This window comes from Dromaius novaehollandiae, chromosome 15 (genome assembly GCF_036370855.1).
Source record: "Dromaius novaehollandiae isolate bDroNov1 chromosome 15, bDroNov1.hap1, whole genome shotgun sequence".
Classification (NCBI taxonomy): Eukaryota; Metazoa; Chordata; class Aves; order Casuariiformes; family Dromaiidae; genus Dromaius; species Dromaius novaehollandiae.
The window spans coordinates 11,089,843-11,111,201 of record NC_088112.1 but is presented as its reverse complement, the minus strand read 5'-3'; the positions used below and the strand labels follow the sequence as shown (position 1 = coordinate 11,111,201).

The window sequence follows — 21,359 nt, the reverse complement described above, 5'->3', positions numbered from 1 at the left end:
TGGTATGTTCGCTACTGCCTTTTGCCTAAAACAAATCCTTCAGGACACAGGATTTAAACCAGTGACCTGTCAAGACTTTTCTTCTCTTGCTCTTCAACCCCAGAATCCTGGCCTGCCTGATCACAGAGATCCACAGTCCCATTAGGAAGTGATGATGGGTTCTTCATGGCTCCCTCCACTATCTTTTTCTTTCCTATCCCCTTTCTATTTTGGTTTTGTTTATTTTTTGTTTCTTTTTGGCCCTATTGATGTTTATTCTTACATCTGTCTCTTTCACGTGCAGCAGAAGTGCTGCGAGGCAGGACAAGACGTGTGCTGATGAGAAATCCTAAATCACAAAGTAACAGGCCTCCAGCAGAGCAAAGAGTCGTCAGAGCTTGGCAAATCCTGACAGGTCTGTTCCTATGTTGACATTTAAATCCCCAGAAACTGCAGTGGGAAGGGTTAAGTGCCCACTTGCCTCTTGAAGGTAGCATGTAATCACTCAGAGGAATGACCCCAGGCAGACAAGACAAACACATGGTGTTAGATTTTATTATGAGTCTTGTGTCCTCTTCACCCAGCATCCAGGATCACAGTCCTAGTGCCCAGACGACTTGTCCTCAGCCCTGCCTGCAATATGAGCCACTGTCCCTCCAGCAGCCCCTGGGAGAGCAACCTCGCATTGCCCTGGCTGAGTGACCCTGCCTGAGCCACCCAGGCTTAGTGAGGGATGGATGGTGCCATAGGCACACAATGAGCTGCAAAAAGCTGCTAATGAGCTGGACTGCCTACAGCGCTCAGGAAAGCCCTACAGGTTATAGAGTCAGGTCCCTCAGGGACACCCTAATTCCAGCAATTTAACAACCTCGCTACTTGGCTGCTGCTTTTCCCTTATAATGTGGCACCATAGCCACACTGGGGCATAAGGATGTGTTGTGTGGTTCTGCCAGAGGCCAGGTGAACTTTGAGTCTCCTCTGCCATGGTGAAATGCAAGGAGCTGGAAGCTGGGTTTTCCTCCTTAGCACAGAGAGGAACAGATGGGAAAAGTCAACCCCAAATGGCTTTGCTGTTTGGCTGCCTCCGGCTGGTGAGCTGCTTCAGCTGGGTTAAAATCTATAAGGTCAAAATACTGGGCCATACCTTAAGAGATCCTCAGATTCAACAGACTGGCAATTTCCAGGCCACCAGTTTTGCTCAGTCAGAACCAGCTGACTGGATCTGTTGGATGATAACCACAGCAGAGAGACCAGCATGCCGGGGGTTACTTCTCCCAGCTGAGCATTTCTCTGGCTCTTGAGAGCATATTTCAGACATGTAATAACTCTCCACAGTCTGGAAAAAGGGGATCATTCTTTCCCCTCCCTCCCCGCAAGGCAGTTTCATATGGCAAATGTGTCAGGAGAAAGGACGGATGAGTGCAGACTCTTCTCCTAGCTCCCTCTGCATGCCCTAAAGATGGAAAACACCAGCCCGGGGACTGAACTGGTCTTTTGTGAAATGACAGTATTTAAAGTTTTTATTGTGGTAGGTGAAGGTGGTAGGAGCTGTACAAAGAAAGCATGGACATGGTATTCCTCCCCACTCCTCTGATACTGTTAGTCCAAGAGAGATCGAGAATCTACAAACTTGTTGCAGGAGTACAAGCAGCTACTGTGACAAAGCCTCGGTTACAAAAGTGCACTGGGAACTGATTTGTCCCTGCGAGAGACCCTGCCAGTCTCCAGCACCTCTTGATTTCTCTAGTCTATCATCTGAACGGAAGCTGTGCCATGGACTGTATTTCGGGAGCAGGGCGGTGAGAGGGGGTGGGACAGCCCACTGGGGAGCGAGACAGGGGAAGAGACAGATTTGGAAAGATAACGAGGAGGAGGAGGAGAGGCAGCAGGAAACCCAGCCCACAGTTTGGCTTCCTGCTGCCTCCTCCTAAAACCTGCAGATTCCCCCAGCCCTTCCAAGAGCCTGAAGTTTCCTCAGCCCTGCTGCCGGCACTGTCAGGTATGGCCCGAAACCTTCTTCTTTTCCTTCCCGGTGCTCTTTCTCCTGGCCTGGTGGCTCCCCAGCCCACTCACGCAGGCCCCCCAACATGGGTGCCTGGCTCTGCGCCTCGCCACCCCACCACACACCCAAGCAGCTTGCCCAACTTCTTCTCTTTCTCCTCTTTGCAGCTCCTCAACTGAGTCTGTTACTGCATTTCACTGCCGCATTACTGGTGCTAGCATTTTGGTGACAGCTGACTTTAAAGCTTTAACCTGACCTAATTTTTCTCTCTTCTCCCTTTTTCCTCTCTGGGTTTTAAATTGTGGGATATTGTCCTGGGGAGAGGTGCTAGATCGATGTCTGGGCACATCAAACCACCCTGCACGGCAAATCAGATTTAGTTATAAAACAGCGCGCATTATGCACAGTCTGAAGTGTTTGGGCATTTGATGTTTTACTCACCAGAATATCTACAGGAAGAACAAAAGCATTGTCGACTTTATCTCTTAGAGTCCTTTTTTCCCCCCTGCTCTTATTTCTCCTGCAAAGAAAGACTCTTGGCTTTTTGTTCCAAGCAGACTTTGAAATCATTTCAGGTCCTCCTGCCCTATTTTGCATAAATCCAGCTGATCAGCTGTTCGAGAGAGAGACAGAGGTTGCAGGAGAAAAACTGAAGAATCGAGCTCTTCTTTTGTGTGTTTAAAGATACTAAAAATAAGGATCAGCCAGACACAATTTTAGGTCCAGCGGCTTGTTTCCTTTAAAGGCAGTAGCTGTCTTTTCCCTGCCTAGACGTGCATAGCAGCCTAATTCTGCTCTTTGGATCCTTCTTCTAAAAAAGCTCCGCTGTGTTGCGTACAGCCAGGAAAAAGGAAACTTAGCAGGATGGTGGCTTAATTCCCATCCAAACTGACCGGCGACAGTTGCAAGCTGGAGTGAGATCGGGGGCACCGGGAAGGTCGCCTGCACTCCGAGCACTTGGTTACCACAGACGTGAAACAGCCCCCAACCTCAGCCCCCACCAAAAGGACAGAGTAGCTCGCAGCGGCTGGGTGGGCTGCACCAGCCGAGTTTTAAGCGGAATCAAAGTCTGCGGCGCTGTGAGAAGCGGCTAAACCCGAGCTATTGTCTGCCACATAGGCAGGAGCAGGGATGTGGGCGGTGCTGGGAGGGGGGTGAGGAGAAATAAACTTTTCAAACTTTTTTCAAGCCCCTCCTTCCCCAATCCTCTTCTCTGCCGTGACTCAGCCGCGGAGGAATGTCGGCTTCCATGGAAACCCCTTCTGGGTCCTCTGGTCGAGGATGTTGGGGCTGTTATCGCTGGAGCTGCCATGGCAGGGCGAGTCCAGGGAATGCTTTGAAGATGGTTCGCATTTGTGCAGGATATTTAACAGCTGGCTCTTTCTCTCTGTTTTTTTGCGGGGCTGTGCATCAGTGAGAGATCAGCTTTCTAATTCCTCCAGGAGCCAGAGGGACCCACTTGCACCTGGCACAGCAAGATCCTTACTTACAGCACTTCACAGAAAGCAGGGCTGCTTTTGGCATGGCTCCATGTCCAGTTCAAGAAAAAAACAAAAACGAAACCCCCCAAACCCAAAACCAAACCTCAGGCAGGACAGCATAATGCTGTATCAATTCCCCTTCTGACTGGGGTCTGTGAAAGGCTCAGCTGCTCTCTGCTGTTTGCAGCTCAGGTCTCATCCATGCACTTTTCTTGGTATTGACTTAATTGTTTCCCTTTACGGATGCAATGTACAACCTAGATAGTTAAATTGCGATAGCTCCAAGCTAGCACATAACTGTACTGGTAAATGGGCATTTACCCTGTCCTGTCTGAGTCCTGCAAAGACCTGGCACACTCGTAAGTGCAATCACGGCTGCTCTACCATCTCCCTGGAAGTGGAATGGGTTAATACAGCACAGTGGTGTGTAGATGTGTAGTTAGCAACTCTGAAAGGAAAGATGCAGTGGATAGATTTGTTTTCCTGTGTTTTAACGGGTGTGTGTGCATGCGTGAAAGGGAAATTCATTTCACTGCCATCTAAATCTCTCTTGGATATGCAAGCCTCTAAGCCATGTATGAGCTTTAGAGGACTGCACAGGTGGCAGGAGCCAGGCTGGCGTCTGCCCAATCCTCATTTCCTGCCCTGCTCTCTTGAGACCTGGCGCAATGAAGTGGCTGCACAGCTGCAGGGCGGCGGGGCGTGCTGACATCCCCAGGAACACAACTGGACAAGCAGGGACCTGTTCAGCCGGGAGCTCTATGGGGGCTCACACAAACAGCTTTGTCTTCAAACTGAATTTTAGACTGGGAGTGATTGGCTAAATACAGCTCAACGGGGTCTTGTTTACATAGCTATGTTGGGGCCAGCCAGTGGGTTGCACTGGGTTTCTGTAATGGCCAGTTTCTTCACCTGTCTGCACCTTGAAAACCGTGGCCTACAGTGGGCAACAGTCTTTTCTGGGCCTGTCCTGCCTTTTCATTCAGTCTGAGGTGCTGGGATATATTTCAGGCTCTGCAGAGCCTTGCAGCAGGAACGAGCAAATTGCTGGTGAATACGCGCAACTGCTGCTGGCTGCATCCTGCGTGGCCGTGGTGGGGTACTGCGACGGCCGTGGTGCAGGTGGGGAGCCGAGACGTGAGGAGGGTGTTTGCCCCACGATTACCCCCTCCTGCTCCTTGGCTTCCAGGAGACAGGAGATCGCAGTCCGGGATAGCGAGGCCTCTCGCCCTGGTTAGCGATGAAGGCAGCTGGGGGTTATCCTGTATTTGGTTGCGGCCTCTGGGAGGAGCTGTCAAACGGGCCAGGCAGAGACTCCTCCCTGCGCTAACGTGGCATCCCATAGGGCTTATGCAACGCTGGCCAGGGCCAGTGCCACATGGACCATGCTCTGGCCATCCACGGAGCCTCCTCCTGTGTCATCTGGGCTTCCTCCCCATGGCCCACAGAAGCACGCAGTCTGGAGGGGGAGGCACAGAGACCGAACGGACCCAAGTGGCACAAACACTCCTCTGTGCATCGTTGCAGGGCATTTTGACCAGCAGGAGAAGCTTATAATAGTGCTGCAGGATGGGGGGAAGGTGGTAAAGAGCTTGCCAGCGTGGTCTGCTTCGAATTTACGGAGGAGCTGGGGTTGAGGCTCAAATCTCTCTGCGCCCCACAGCTCTCTTATTAGGCCAATGTCTGTAAAATGCAGCAAGTGGCAGGTCAGCCTTGGTGGCTGTGCTAGAAGACAAACTGCTGAGAGGGATTTATGGGAGCCACGAGAATGTGTTTACACAGCAACTGGGAGCCAAAGTCCCCACTTAGGACACAAGTGGGGTCAAGTGTTGCCTGGGCTGCGGGGCCGGCTCCCTCCCCATGCATGCCCCAAGACTGCTGTACAGAGGACCATGCAGGGCACTTTGCCCACTGGCAACTGGGGCAGTTTCAGGAGGGAAGCGATCCCCAGGGTGAGCGGAGGCAGTGTGTGAGCTCCCATGGCTGACACCACAGTGCAGCAGGGCTTGGCTGAGGAGACGCAGTGCTGTCGGTGCTCCCCCTGCTCTGACCAGCAGGTCCCAGCACCCTCGGCTTCAGCAACACATGGGATGTCTCCCAGAACAGTGGGGGTGGCCAGGGGCCACAGGGAACATGGCATTGTTTGGATGTAGTCAGAGATGTCCAGGTGCATGGAGAAAAGCTTCTGAGAAGTGCAGAGAGAAGCAGCAGTGTCAGAGGAAGGCTGAAACTGAGGCTGTCATTGGAGATACCACCGGGTGCTGGGAAGATGGCAGATTGCCACGCCAGACCCAATGGCACCAGTACTCCGCAGTGCAGACAGGCAGAGGACAAGCTGCAGCAAATTGTAAATCTTCACCATCGGTGGGGCAGGCTAGGTTCCCCCACCTAAACCTCCTGTCCCTTTTTTCTGGTGCATGGAGGCCTTAGGAAACCGACCATCCCGTAGGTCTTGCAGCCCGGAGGACAGCTGAAGGCCAACATCTGTAAGCCATCTGTGCAGCACTGAGCTGCACTCCTGTGAGCACCAGAAGTTGAGCTCTGCTCAGTGGAGGTGCCAGGACCCTCTTCTGTATTGTCAGCAGTTGGTAGGGCAGGTCTGAGGAGGGGTGGTGGCAACCAGCCATGGAGGCTTCTCTCATTTTTGGCTTGGAGTTTGGCGTGTGCACACCTAGATTTCCCAGAGTTCTACCCAGGAATTTGACCAGTGCAGGAGGAATGCTGCTCCATAGCCCTACAAACAGCTTTGAGTTTGTCGTGGTTGTGGCTACCAGGGAGCAGCTTAGCCCTGTGTAAACACCACACCTGTGTTAGCCATTGGGCATCACTGGCAGTACTGAGAGCCTGGTATGTTCAACAGCCCTCTCTGAGCCCAAGATGTACTGGTTTCTGGTGTGTCTTGTTAAAGCATTGGCTTCGGTTGATTCCTCTAGGGTATGGCAGGGTATATAAGCCCCTGCTTGCTCAGATGTCTTCCCCAATCTTGTTTTCCTCTGTCCAAAATGACCCTCTGCTGTATGGTGCTGGTCTGCTCCTCATGCTGCCCTATGCATGCCATGGGGCACCTGCAAAGTGGTGCTAGGCATGGCTGGGGCAGGGTCCCACACAGGGATCCCCACCTGAGCCCCTCTGGCAGGAGGGTGGATGCTGAGCTCATGCCATGTCCCAGCTTCCAGCTCCAAAGAGCATCCTCTTGGTCAGCAGGACCACGGCAGGTCCACAGGGAGGGAGTTTGTCCCCAGTGACTCACGCTGTGGGCCAAGCTTGCTTATTCTGCCTGAGCAGCACTGAGTGCAGAACGCCTGAGCCATCAGGACCTTTGGACACCAGGCATTCAGGAAAGACCAAGCCCTCGCAAAGCAGCCAGGGTCTTACAGACACTGCAATGTCCTCTGTGCACAGCCTCTGCCTCGAGGAGGATGTTGTTTTTCAAATAAACTTGTTTTCCCCTCTCCGGTGCGAGACAGCTCTGCAAAGCTTGTTTGCTCATGCTCTTTCATGCTCCCTCTTCCTCCAAACACAACACTGGCAGCTCAGAGTGTCTGCTGGCTCCTAGCAAGCATGTAATTCCCTGACCCCAGCTCACTGCATGCCCAGGCTTTGAAACTCAGGGTTTTCTCGGCTTGGGGGCATGATCTTAGAAGGCCTTGATAAGGCATTGGGTTCTTCTTAATGCCGTCTTCCATGTGTACACTCACTGCCCTCTCCCCTGGGCTGGACTCTGCTGTGTTTCTGCACACTGAATATCACTGAACATCAGAGCATCTTCCAAGGCAAACAAGACCCTTGGGAGAAGCCCAGGAAAAGCCAGGGATGGCAGCAAGGGAGGAAATGGACAGATTCACCAGTACTTTTCCACCCTCTCCCCCCCGAAAACGTCCCTCCAGAAGGGAAGAGCTAGTGACCTCAGTTTCAGGTCCTGGCAAATGCAAGGAGCGCTCTCGGCAGCCTCCAGAGCAAATAAAGGAGAGGAGAAGGGACGGTGTGTACCAACTGGGAGCGGACAGCTGCGGCTGGCCAGAGGAAATGGGCTTCTCCGCCCCCACCCGTGGGCCCCTCTGAGCACGGGGCCTCTATCCCAGCAAAGCAGCTGTTGCCTCCATCCCCATGGTCCCTGCTCTCCAATGGCCTTGGGAAGCTGCCCTCCACACCTGTGTGCCTATTTTGTACGGGCTCTGCCGGGTGGAGAGGAGGGCACCCCGCTGCTTACATGGTGAGCTGGGCTCCGAGTGAAGCGCTGAGATTTGCAGGAGGATTTCAGCCTCCATGTGGCCCGACCATGCTAAATTAGCATGAAGCTGGAGCCAGGTCAGCCTGGTTCATGCCCTGGCAGGACAGCCTTGTCACAGCTTTATGTGCAGAAACAGCAGCCTTGCACAGGGAGGAAGAGAAAAGAGGCACTAGCAAAGGAGATATTCACCTGTGTTTGCTGGAAGAACAAGGCACATTCTCTAATTCTGGTCAGGGAAGACATAAGAAATTTTTTCTGTCCCAGTGAAGCTATCCATCCATCTGTCTGTCTGTCTGCCCATTTCCCCTTGCAGCCCAGCTAGGAGGGACCAAGCGGGCTCTGATGCCCCTTCCATCTCCTCACTCCTGCTCGAGGAGCTGAGGCAGGTGGATGGGAGGAGGGTGAGCGGAAAGGGCAGGGTAGCAAAAGCCTTGGCAGGCAAAGAGATGCCCTTGGAGGCATGAGACAGCCAGGGAGGTTTTGCGGGCGGAAGAGAACAGAAGGAGCCCTCCTTTTGCTGTCAGGCATGGGATGCCACTGGCATATTAAGCGGCCAGCTGAGCTCTTCTCTCCCCTCACACAGAGGGGCTCAATCCTGCCAAACAGGAACTGAGTGGAACAAGGGCAGGGTTATTTCACCAGCTGGGACTCTGCTTCCGGCTCAAATCGCAGCCGGTGTTAGCTGGGCTCCCCACGCTGCCTCTCTTACTCATCCTAGGGAGCATTTTCGCTCCTGAAACAGCTGCAGGTCTGGAGGGTGCAAAGTCCCTCCTGGGGCCCATCTTCTGCGCAGTACCTCCCGGCAAGACAAACCAGAGGCATCCTGACTCCCTTGATGCCAGTTTGGGGGCCCTTAGGCGCAAGCAGGAAAGGGAAAAATTACAGTAGAGATCTCAATATTTGGGGGTGCTGGGGATGGGTGACTGGGCCCTGCCACCTCTAGTGATGGTTCTGCGTGTGTCCGTGTGGGATGGGTTTTTCTGGGCACTTATTAAAGGAAATAATTCTGAAGTGCTCCCAGTCTCTGTGTTCTCTCCCTTTCCTTCCCACACTTTACTTTTTCTTCTGATTGACAAATAAAATAGAGAGCTTTATTTCCTGTACCCAGCACTGGTATCAGAGGTTTTTAAAGTGCAAAGTACTTTTTTGTCCAAACATACATGCAGGAAAGGTGAATTGCCTTTTTGACTGTAATTTTTCCAGTACATCAAGGAATTTAAGCCCCCACATTCCCATTTTGCAGAAAACAAATGAATTTGTACTGAAAGCAATATTTGGCTTAATGTTTTGATTAGAAAAGTCAGCATGTGAGGCTGTAATATCAAACGGACAAGGCAGGAAATGAAGAAAACACCCTTTTCTATGCGTCTCATTGCCAGCTGTGAACTCAGCCTGGAGCCGAGCAGCATATGGCAGTCCAAAGACCTCATTCCTCATCTCTCCTTTTCCTCTCCTTTATTCAGGGTTTGCTGAAAGATGAGGTCCTGGATTTTCTTCCTGCTCTGCCTGGGAGGCAAAGCCCTGGCAGCGCCGGTAAGTGTGGGAGTTAACGGGATGGCTCTCTGCTGTCAGGTTGCCCATTGGCCATTTCTGGTGGGGATTTTCTTTTGCAACGAGTAAAACTGGGAGCCCTCGTGGGAGGGTTTCACCGTCTTGCAGGCTCCCCAAGGACAAAACAGCTGCCGCGACCCCAAGCGCTGTTAGGAACAGGGCGCGGAGGGGGAGAGGAAACTCGAGGGTGTCCTGCCACCTCTCCTGTGCTGACGCATTGTCCGCCTCGGGACCATGCTCCCCGCAAGCCGAGCTCACAGCCCTTTTTCCCTGCAGCAGGAGGCTCTGCCTGATGAGACGGAGGTCATCGAAGATCCCACCACAGAGGTAGGCAGCTCTGTTCCTCACTGCCCGTCCCTGGCTGGAAGAACGGGGCCCCAGCGGGTCTCCCCACATCCCCACCTGAGCAGTCCCTCCATCCCCAGATGGGCCATGAGGCTGCCCTGTGTGCAAACTGATTAAATAAACCTGAAGGGCTTGGAAGCCTCTCATTTGGTTGCTCACCGCTGTGCTACAGAAAGTCCCCATGGGGACAAACTGCATTATTTCATGAGTATCTTTCTCCAAGCATTGGTGCCTGCTGGGAACCCCCACACATGCTTCCCGACCACTCTCCCAAAGCAGCCCTGAAGTGCCGGGGAGGAGAGGAAGCATTGGGCTGCGCTGCCCCAGGGAAGGGGGCTGCTGGGGCTGAGCCTCCCACGTGCCCTGCTGGACACTCTGTCTTCTCCTACAGGAGCCCGTGGGGGTGAACCCTGTTCAGGTGGAGGTGGGAGAGTTTGAGGAACCCACGGAGGATGTAGAGGAGATCATCGCAGAGAGTGAGTCATTTCCCTCCCCCTGCACCCCCAGCTTTCACCCCTCTGAGAGGCAGAGACACTGTCCCCCACTCCCAGCTGGGGGCCTTTAGCCACCCCAAACCATGAGGGACTCCCTCAAGAAGGGCTGCAGCACAAGGATGATGCCAAACTACAAGTATGTTTAAAAGACAGGAAGGCGCATGACCTCTTCCTGCACTAGATTCTCCAAAACACTTTTTTGCAACTGAAAAGCCATTACTTTTTGTGGCTACAGAAAGGAGACCAGGAATAGCCCAGGGGCTACTGGGGGGCTTCAGAAACCTTCACATCTTCCCAGTGCAGGAAGAGGCTCTTGGGGTAGTCCCTGCTGAATATTTTCTGTCCCTGTGGGGTCAGGCCAGCTGGCGGGAGGTGAGGACAGGGCAGGCTCTGACTGCGCTTCCTGCCCTCTTCTAGATCCCTGCCAGAACCACCACTGCAAGCATGGCAAGGTGTGCGAGGTGGACGACAACAACTCGCCCATGTGCGTGTGCCAGGACCCCTCCAGCTGCCCAGCCACCGCCGGCATGTTTGAGAAGGTGAGGGGAGAGGCCACATGATGGACAGGAGCAGGCAGGGACCCCCATGCAAGGCACTGCTAGCTCCAGACAAGGCAGGGGAAATGGTTTGGGTTGGGGTGGCAGGTCCCCATCTAGTCTCTGCCAGTGATGCCCAAAGAGCTGTTGTCCACTTGGTGACCCTCAGGAGCTGAGGTAGCTGTCCTGTTTGGAAGCTCTCCCCACTGACCCCCAAGCAGGGCTGGGCTTTGCTCCCTCTCATGCTGTGTCCCCCCATCCTGTGCAGGTTTGTGGTACAGACAATAAGACCTACGACTCCTCCTGCCATTTCTTTGCCACCAAGTGCACCTTGGAGGGAACCAAGAAGGGACACAAACTGCACCTGGACTACATTGGGCCTTGCAAATGTAAGTGCAGATACTCCCTTAGACAAGGGTGCCCCTAACCCAAGCACATCCGCTTTCAGAGCCATGGCCTGGACCTTGCCCATGGGCTGAGCGATACCCTAAGCCTCAGCCAGGTTTTCCAGGCTGGCCCCATGCCCGCATTGCAACTAAGTGAATCCTCAGGGAAGGCTCAGGAACACAACTGAGACTCAGACCCAAAGTCACAGAAAGGCCACAGGGATCACTTGTTCCCAGGGAACAGGCTTTGAAGAAGGGTGAAGCATGGTCCCAGAGCTGGCTGTTTGCTCTGGTTCCCACTGTCCATGCCTGCCCCATAAGCAGCTTCTGGAGGCACCGCAGCCCTCCCCCCCAGGCCATGGGGCCAGCCTCAAGGACTCAACCATCTGACTTCGCACCAGGGAAGGAGGCCAGCAGGTTTTAGATGAGTCACAGAGACCTCTTCTTATCTTGTATTTGAGCACCCAGCTTGCAGCCAATGTCCTTGATGATGCTCCAAGTCAGCTGAGACACAAACTCATTTCCAAGTGCTTGTGTTTTGGGGAACAGAGAGGATTTAACTTGAGAGTGAGAAACAAGTAGCTAAAGATAAAGAGATAGTAAAGGTTCAGGCAGGTTCAGGGCTGAGGTGGGAGGGCGCTGGGTCTGTGTGTCCGGGTGCTGTGCTGACCGCTGTGTGCTGGCTTCAGTCATCCCTGCCTGCCTGGACACAGAGCTGACTGAGTTCCCCCTGCGCATGCGGGACTGGCTCAAGAACGTGCTGATCACCCTGTATGAACGTGATGAGGACAACAACCTTCTGACTGAGAAGCAGAAGCTCAAGGTGAGGGGCCGGGGTGGGAGAGAGCCTGGGAACTCACCCCAACAGACCCCAGCACACAGAATCACAGAATGGTTGAGGTTGGAAGGGCCCTCTGGAGATCACCTAGTCCAAACCTCCTGGGGAGCCCATGTCCACGCGCACTTGTGCAGCTCTTGCAGAGAGAATCCAATGTTGCCCACAAAAGCCAAACCAGCCCCATTCCTACAGGCTCCCTCCATCCTCCCAGAAAGCTCTCCCTCACATCCATCCAGAACCACCCCTGGGTACCCCACGTAAAGCCCTTCCTGGGTTCCCCCATGACCCACCTAACCCCAGCTGACAAAGTCTCCTCGGCATCTCCTACGACAGGTGAAAAAGATCCATGAGAACGAGAAGCGCTTGGAAGCTGGTGACCACACTGTGGAGCTGCTGGCCCGTGACTTTGAGAAGAACTACAACATGTACATCTTCCCTGTGCACTGGCAGTTTGGCCAACTGGACCAGCACCCCATTGATGGGTGAGTGTCTGCAGAGCAGGACAGGGGCAGCTGGTGGGACCCCTTCCTACCTGAGGACAAGGATGATTCAGTCATGGAAGATGTCAAGGCAGGCCAGAGATAAGACAGAGGTGGTGGCTGATGGCAGAGGTGCAGGCAAAGCCCCATTGAGGGATAACACCTGCACGCAGCTGGCTGGGGCCAGGGTGAACCTGCGTGGGGTGGGGGCAGTTTTGACTTCTGGCAAAAGTTCTTCTGCAGAAAGAGGGGACCCTGCTGGCCCCAGCTGCTTCCATCACCCTTGAGTGGAGTTCCTGTCTTCTCAGATTTACTGTCGCATGATAGTTCCCTAAAATATCTTACTCCAAAGGCACCAGGATGACTTTGACAGCTGAAATAGCAGCTGTTGGCCTAGCCATGTGGTGGATGTGGGTGCCTGAGTGACCACACACTGGCCAGCAGAGTGGAGGCAGCAGTGAGGACCCTTGGCTGCTGGCTCCATTGCCACGTGGACAGATGCAAAAGGAAACATCAGTCTCCAGCCTTCATTGCATCCAGTGGTGGACACTGGGAGGGCACTGGGAGAGCAGCTCACGTTGAAGGGAGGGAGAGCGTAGGCACCCTGGCGTGGGGCTGGGGCACACAGCTTGCCCTGTGCTGGCTCCTGAGGCCAGCAGAGCATCTCCCCCCATGGGGAGGTGGTTGTGGAGCGTGCACTGACGGTGCTGGTTGCTGTGGCAGGTACCTGTCCCACACCGAGCTGGCCCCTCTCCGTGCCCCCCTCATCCCCATGGAGCACTGCACCACCCGCTTCTTTGAGGCCTGCGACCTGGACAACGACAAGTACATTGCCCTGGAGGAGTGGGCCAGCTGCTTCGGCATCAAGGAGCGTAAGTACCTGCCAGCCCCAGGGAGGGAACGGGGATGGAGGAGACACCCCAGAACACCCTGAAGCTCCTGACTGGGCTGAAACGGTGTGTTACAGCTGCTCCTGGGGAGGGAAGAGCAGGGGAGACCGGGGGGGACTGTGGGAGCTGTGGGATCCCAGAGGAGACAGATCCCGCACTTGTGTCTGGCTCCCAGGCCAAATCTGGCTCCTAACTTCATCTCTCTCTTCCTTCCACAGAGGATATAGACAAGGATCTTGTGATCTAAAGCCTCAGCTTCCCTCCCTGCTGCCAACTTTGTCTTGTTTTAACCTTCCCACTTCCTACGGTTTTTAAACCTCTTTTGTTTCATTTTGTTTTACCCTGGGAACAAGGTGCTAATATAGATCTAAACATATATAGTAACGGTACTAAGAGAAATAACAGTCCTCCTTAATAGCCTAATCTGTTACCACTAGATTACTCACTCGGCTGTTTCCACATGCTCTTATCTGCTCTCTCTCTCCAACATCTTTACAATTGACTGACCCTATTCCTGTCCTAAATATCCGCTCCGTCTCCGTATCCACTCTTGGATAGACTTCTGCTAACTTCTTACTAACAGCATGTTCTTCGGACACTTCAGCGTAGGCACAAAGACATCGCAGCTGATTTACCGCCCTGAGTTACAGAATGCAGGCGAGGGAAGGCAGGCCTCGAGGATGTTGGAAGATTGGGCTTTTCGAGCAGAGCGGCTGCCGGTGACATTGTGGAGTGCTGGATTTCAGCGTGTGGTAGGGGGGATGGAGAGGGGGTGAGACAGGTAGAGGAGAGCCAGTGGCAGGATTTTGGGTTACTTATTTTTTTTAATTCCCAGGGCTTGAATTTAACAATCATTGGGCACAAAAAAAACCTGTCTAACCAAACAGATGAACAGGAGAACGCACAAAAAAATCAGATAAATAAAATGAAACACATATCATCCTGTAAAAGCCCCTCTAAAAATAAAGGTTTGAAAATGCTATGTGCTTTACCATTACTCCATGATTGTACTGCTGTTGTGTTTTCTGTGCTGTAAAGGGAGATTCAGTGTTGACACATGTTCCTCCTGGGTGTTCGTGGCTGGCCTTGCTATTGCGATTCTGCTGTAGCTGAGATAAAGCTCTTGGCTTCCTGAAATCGTGTTGCCCTTGAGCACTTCCACTTCTCCCTTAGTCGTTCTTAAATTCCAGCCCTGTTCTCCCAGTGAAGCTGTGTTAGGTTTGGAAGGGACATTTCTGCTCAGAAAGAGGCATGCTTGCAACACATGCCCTGTAATATTTTTTCCTGTTGTGGATTTGGGGGTTTAAGGGATGAGAGGGAGGGAAGGGAGAGGGTATTTGGATTTTCCTTTGTAGAGAAGGTCCTGACAGGAGCGAAGGGATGGTTACGTCTCACAGGCTGAGAACTCTTTTTTTGTTTGTTTGTTTTTACCTCTGAATGTTCCCTGTGCCTTATATTATTAAATTCCTGCCACAGTGTGAGCAACCTGATGAGTCTCTGTAATAAAAAATACTGATTTGAAACACTGACACTAAATGAGCTTCCAATGTTCCTCTGTTTCTTCCCATCCCAATGAGGGGGATAGCAAACGAGCCCCACAGAGACAACGCTCCGCACATTAGACTCGAATCTCAAGTCTGACCTCCATGACCCTACAGTCACCAAACATTGAGGGTCTTCATCAGGATTATCCACACCTGTGAAGGATGCTGAGTTCATCCAATCCAATCATTGCCACAAGGGCATTAGTATGAAAAATGCAGGTCAAGAGGGAAGATGAGTTCAGTGAGGTGTTTTGCACCGGAGGCCGAGCACGGGTGTGTGGAGAGGCGAGAGGCTGGGAACCCTGGGCAACCTGGCGCCTTGGTCCGGTGCCACTGTGTAGGACCCCAGGAGCTGCATGGCCATACTGTGTTCTCTTGCCTGGTTGCCCCATCAGAGAAGCAGCTTTGCTGAGTATAGCAGCAGTAGAAGAAATTAAGAGATGATAAGTGAGGACACTGCTGAACAGCTTAGGTTAGAATATGTTTTACAGACCTTCTAGCAATATATATAATGATGGGGAAACTAAGGTAGAAGATCCTGCTGGAAATAAATAGTCCATCCCCCTATACATCCTTGCAGAGTATATATACTTTCTACCTTGCTCATGGCAACGTGGACATCGGTACAGGCAGGTGTCTAAGTGCCTGTACTGCCAACCACTGTATGTGTGTTCAAGGTGGACACAGGCCTGCTGGCCCCAGGGGAGGATCCTGCCCAAGGCAAGCTGAGGCATTTCTGATGGTCACTGCATCACAGACAAGCTTGCTGGGGAACATTGGCCGGAGAACGCCCTGGGCAGATGGGGCCTTTGTGGCAGCCAGCATGGATGCTCTTTGTGGCTCTAAGGCCCTTGCTTTCATGAGCAATAAAATCCCTGGGAAGGATGAATAGGCACAAGAGTAAAAAAAATAAACACAGCCATTTGCCAGGCCAAAAATATCCACATTGCAAGAGCTCTGGTTAAGCTGTGATGTTCCCCTGTGCAGCAGCCTCTTGCTGGATGTGCAGTGCCCCAGACTGATGTTGCAGGGATGGATCATGCAGGCAGGGCTGTTCCTGGCTTCAGAGCCCATGGCTCCAAATAACTGGTGCCTAATGCCCCACCAGGCCTGCACAACCCATGTCCTAGCCAGGGCAGTGTGTCCCATCCCCAGGGCCTGCAGCGGGCTTGGCCCATCTTTGTGCACCATCAGCTATTTCTAATGTGGGCAAGGAGCCCGTGGCCAGGCCTGGCCACCGAGCAACATCTTGGGGGGGGGGGGGGGGGGTTGTCATCATCTGGTGTGGCAGGACCCACCCATCCAACAGGCAATCACTTTGCAGGTGCTTTACAGAGGTGATTGTACTCCGATGGGAAAGCTGAGGCCCAGAGGGGCCAGGTGGAGGTTACTTGCCAGGTGGAGACAGCAGTGGTCCTGCCTGAAATCCCCGTCCAGGGCTCTCCAGAGGAGGGTTTCTCTATGGTGACATGGCAAATGCCTCCTCTGCCTTGGTGGCTGCCTTTGCGACTTGCCAGGCCTGGCACAGCAAGTGAGTACTGCTGGCTCACTATTCCCACTGGGGAAGGGCTCTGCCCATATCTGTGAGACCCAGCTGGCTGCAGTGAAGGGTCAACCGCCATACCAGCCTTCTGCCTCCCTGCAGGACCCTTGCTCACTGCTGCCAGGAGAGTTCTGCGCATGAGAGGGGGGTTTGGCAGGAGGGAGGACAGGAAGACACGTGGAGATCAGAGCAGATCGGCCGCTCTGCACAAACCTGCTTTCCAGTTGCTCCCTCTCAGCCAGAAACGCCGGCGTGGGCTCCTCCGCCAGGACGCAGCCGCATTCCTTCCAGCTGAGCACTGCATGCTCCAGCCCTCCCAGCCAGCAAGCAGCGCCTGCGGGACAAACCTCGCAGCCTGCAAGGGAAGGCTTTCAAGCCCTCCTCCCCACTCCCTTCCCCTCCCGTGCAGGAATCAGCTTGAAATTACAGCAAGCTCAGCAAAGGCGGCAGGCTCCACCAGGAGAGGCAATTAGCACTGCTCAGGCAGGCAAAGGGATCTACTCTGGAGCATGGCCCATAGGAGGGGACGATATTTAATCCCTGGCAGTCTCGCAGAGCCCAAAGGACCCAACTCAGTGTTAGCACAAGTGCAGCTGCCCTGGCTTTAACAGAGCATCAAAGCAATCTCAGTAAATTGCATCTGGGCTTCTCTTAACCCTGAAAACCTCACAGCCTAAGCGATCAAGTTGCTGGAATTTCACTGCCTTGGGGCAAATGCCATACAGGGGGTTACATCAGGACTTGAGGAATAAGCTGCCCTTTTTAAGCATTCAGACCTATACCGTCAGCAAGGGTGGAACAGAACAGCTGTTTCCCTGTTACAGCCAAAAGTGAGCCTTACAGTGCATGCACAGAAGTAAAAGGAACTTGACTGTATGTTCCAAGTGGAAAGTCTCCCTGTGGTTAATGCTGACTGAGGACACGGATTGCAAACTTGAAAAAAGAAGATAGTAAAATAATGGAGAGATTTGGGTCCAAAACCAGCCCGATACAAGCACAATCTGACCTGAGTGCTGTATTATACTTGCAGGGCTCACAATTAGCAGAGTTGGTTAATTTTACTGCTAATTACTCCAGGCAATTCCACCCAGAGTAGTTCACTGAACATTTTCCTACCTGCACTCAGCAGGGAAAAGAGGAGGCTGACAGGGTTGTGTAGAGATTAGTGTTTCCCTGTCTGTTTTCCTGATCCTCATTTTTATAAAAGAAGCCAATTGTGGCACAAATGCTGCATTAAGCTTTGTGGTTTAAATATTCAAAATGCAGGTGATACAAAAAGGTAACAAGCCAGGATCAGCGTGGCTTCCCCGGTTTGGTACCCCTGCACTGACTACAAAGGCTCACGGTTTGCAAAGTTTAGCTACACCTGGAGATGCATCTGCTTTAGCTAACGGTGCTGCTGGAAATCTGCTAGTTCAAAGCCACTCTGCAGGGTGTGTGGAGGCTGGTGTTTAAATCAGGCTCACTCCTCATTATCTAAAATCAGTTCTGCATAGGAAGGTCAGGCCAGTATAACCAAGGGCTTTGACTCTCGTTCAGACTCTCTAGCCCGTGATTGTAGGGTTGATGGAGTTATTGCTCCCAGCCGTTTGTTGGAGTTATTGTTTCCAGCGGTTTGGTATCTCTAGTAGCAGTTCAAATGCAGATCCAGACTTGCTGCTGATGGGGGGGTCTCCTGTAGTCTGCTGGGTCCAGCACGGAGATGTCCCATGGTGCTGATTGGGGAACCTGCTCGGATGGCCTCCATCCTTTTGCCATGCTCGGGCAGCCTCTGAGCTGTCTGTATCCACGGGCATCGCTGCTGTTGAACATGCCAGCTTCTGGGTTGGGATGGTTCCCAACAGCCCAGCTCTCCCTGCAGCAGGGACAGGAAGCGCTGAGCGAAGGGCAGGAGGGACCATGGCGACTGTCCCACGATCGGTTGTCCTGGCTTTGGAGTCAGGGCCCTTAAGGAGCGCTTTTAAATTGATTTTGTTACATGCATACAGAAGGAACTTGTGGAGTCTTCTTTTGGTTTAAATCAGGCTTTATATCAAAAAGAGATAAACTCAATGAAAATAAGAGAGCCCTGGGGGGGATGAATTATCTCCTAGGACCGCTGGGCTGGAGGGAGGCCAGAAAGGGGACAGAGACTTAAGACCATCTTCTGCCCTCAGAGGGATTCCCAGGTTGCAAGATCAACCTCCTCTCCCCTTTCCTTGCCGACTTCTCTCTCCTGAAGTAGTGTCAACCCTGCAGGTTGCATTAAGGCAATGGTGGAGACCGTCCAGCGGGGGGAGCGACAGGCCAAGGAAAGGAGGGAAGCGGCACCGAGGCAAGGGGAGATGCTCTGGGCCGCACAGTGCATGGAGCAGGTATCTGGCCGCAGTATGGCGTCAAGGGGGGAATGAGGTATGGGCAGCCTTGGGACATCTCACTTTCACGTAGACAGATGATAACCCAGACAGAAATCACATTCCTGGGCAGGATCTCTAGCTGCTGTCCAAAGCCAGGGCAAATGGATGGCCCTGCTCCCTTGGGCACCTCTCTAATCTTGGGGCCTTGCCCCTCATACCTGAGTCTCTCAGAGAGGTTTACCTTTCCGTGTTATCTTTCTGGGACGAATAGCTGGTGGCACCCCTGTAGCACTACCTGGGAGAGCTGGCAAGACGTGGCCTCCACATAATGCAGCCCTTTTCCATTTCAGGTCTCCATGCAGCACGTATGTCCCTGCCATGCCAGGACCTTCCAGGCCCACCCAAGGAAGCCCTAGCCCTCCCAGCCTTTCTGGAGCAAGGACCACATTTTAGCCTTATAATCTAAAGGAAACATGACTTATATGATCATATGCTTTGTGTTTTGTTTATCAGTCTGTCTGTCTCACCCCATCTCCTTCAATTTTTGAACCTACTGGCTAGTTTCAACTTGACTCAATGGGACATAACATCTCAAAGACACTGCATTATCCAAGTAGCGTTCATACAGACAGAATAGAGTGGACTCCCCTACATGGAAAAATGTCCCCACTGTTCAGTGACGCTGTGGTCTAATAGCACCTGGGCCAGGCCTGCGTCCCGGATGCTCTGGTTCCAAGGTAATTGGCTGGTAGATAATTGTGTACGGCACTATCCAGTTTCTGCAATGGCGACAGAAATGTTACATTACTTCTCTATTTCATGGGACACCACAGAACCTATGGCCACTCCCCAGATTAACCCCAGTTCCTCTGAGCCTCAGTGCTGTGTATCAGTTTCTCTGAATCTTGGGAAATAACTTGCCTCAGGTCACATTTTTATGTGAATTCCCTACATTTTTCTTAATTTCATATTCTTTTTGATCGCTGCTTCAGTCAGATCCAAGTGACTATCCAGGTCTCTTGTTATTTCTTGTCCAAACTCCTTACCGATTGCTTTTATTGCCTGGATCCTGGAGGCTTTGCTGCCATCAAGTACAGGACTGAAATTCCCTATGCACAAAGACAAAGCCTGACTGCAGCACAATGGTCATTGTCTGCACGGCCACTTGGAAAAGCCTGAGCTGGACACTGGTTGAAAACCAGGATAATGTCTGGGGCAAGTATCACTGCATGTTTGGTATGCTACCTCATCCTGAATCATCTGCTGTTGGATGCTACTAGAGGCAGGATACAGGTCAAGACAGACCTTTGGTCTGACCCAGTCCTGCTGCTCTCCTGTACTAATTGAATCTGCAATCATGCAATGTATGCCTGGGCTTGACTAGTGGGATGCATCCTGCAGGATTCCTGTTGCTTTTCACGGTCATGCTGTTCCTAATGAAATCCTCATCTTATCTATCAGATGATTCCCCCATCACTTGGGACCCAGCTTCAGGTATTAGCTCCAGCGCCAACTTTCCCTTTAAAGACCTTCAAAGAGCTGTTCCCCTGTTCTGGGCACTGCCCACATGCAGTCTGTATGGTGAGCTTTCACCCTGCTCTGTGGGAACAATTTTCTTTTCCATCCAGCACATGCTGGATGTTGGAGTATTTAACTTATGTCTTGTTTGCATCCCCCCTCCTTATCCCAGCAGATGGCACCCGTCAAACTACCTGTGGCAGGAAGAAATTTGCTGTAATAATCAGAGAGTAAATCCAGAGTGCTCTGGTTCAGCTCCTCCTCAGAGGCAAAGATGCCCACATCCCTAGCACATTAACCATAATACAAGGCCTGCACATCACAGATGTCCTCAAGCCAGTGCTAGCAAACTTCAGCCTCCTGCTGTGGAAGCTAACTTCCCCTGGAGATTCTGGCACACAGAGGACAGGCTAGAAGGAGCATGAAGTTCATATTCCCCCTCCATGTGCAAAGAGCAAATGAGAAGGGGAGGAGAAGCCCATATTCCTCTCCTTGACTGCCTATTTGCCTAAAATCTGGCATGGATGGAAATGCTCTGCACATTGCTCACACCTGCAAACCCCTGCCCTCCCTGCTGCCCACACAAGCAAGCCCTCTGGGGAAGCACATGCTGATGAGTGCCAAGCAGCCTCTGCAGCCCCCAGAGCTGCTGGGCTCAGCTCTCTGCTCCCACGGCCTCTGTGCTCAGCTTCCTCCACCCCCTGTCTCTGGATGCCCATCAGCACCAGCCTGAGCAGCTGCTGTGCCATGGCAATGAACCCCTGGCAGATCAAGCCCTCATCCTCTGGATGCTTCACCTCAAAGTTGCTTGGTTCTGGCCTGAAAAGCCAAGTTTGGATGAGGAGGAACTCCTGCAGAAAGGAGCCGGGTCGGACTGAGAGCAGGGGTTCCTCTTGCTGCTCCAGGTCTGCTGGCAGCCAGGCCATCTTCCATAGGCATCACTGGGTGCAGGCTCTGAGCTCTGGGCTGTGCTAATGGCTCTTTTTCCTCCCCATTAGAGCTGCGGCTGGCTTCCCCTGCTTTTCGCCTCTAGCCGTCACTTTAACATGTGTGGGCAAACTCAGGCTCTTGAATGCAATTCGGTTCAAGGCAAAGATGTTGGGGCATGTTCCGTTCAGGAGAGGAGGAATGGTTGAATTGCTGGGGAAAGGCCAGCCTTAGGCTGCCAAAACTGGGAGAGGCTTGGCGCCCCAATCTGGCTCCTTT

General features: G+C 52.7%; 1 protein-coding gene across 1 annotated transcript; it reads left to right on the top strand.

The window, feature by feature from the left end:
• The first annotated feature begins 1,819 nt into the window (after positions 1-1,819).
• Positions 1,820-14,748, top strand: SPARC (secreted protein acidic and cysteine rich). The gene is made up of 10 exons (XM_026118615.2): positions 1,820-1,978; positions 9,157-9,226; positions 9,521-9,571; positions 9,981-10,065; positions 10,501-10,622; positions 10,888-11,008; positions 11,695-11,828; positions 12,177-12,325; positions 13,046-13,194; positions 13,431-14,748. Exons 2-10 carry the CDS (start codon positions 9,170-9,172, stop codon positions 13,457-13,459), a joined length of 897 nt encoding a protein of 298 aa, XP_025974400.1. The 5' UTR covers positions 1,820-1,978; positions 9,157-9,169; the 3' UTR covers positions 13,460-14,748.
• Positions 14,749-21,359: the final 6,611 nt, after the last annotated feature.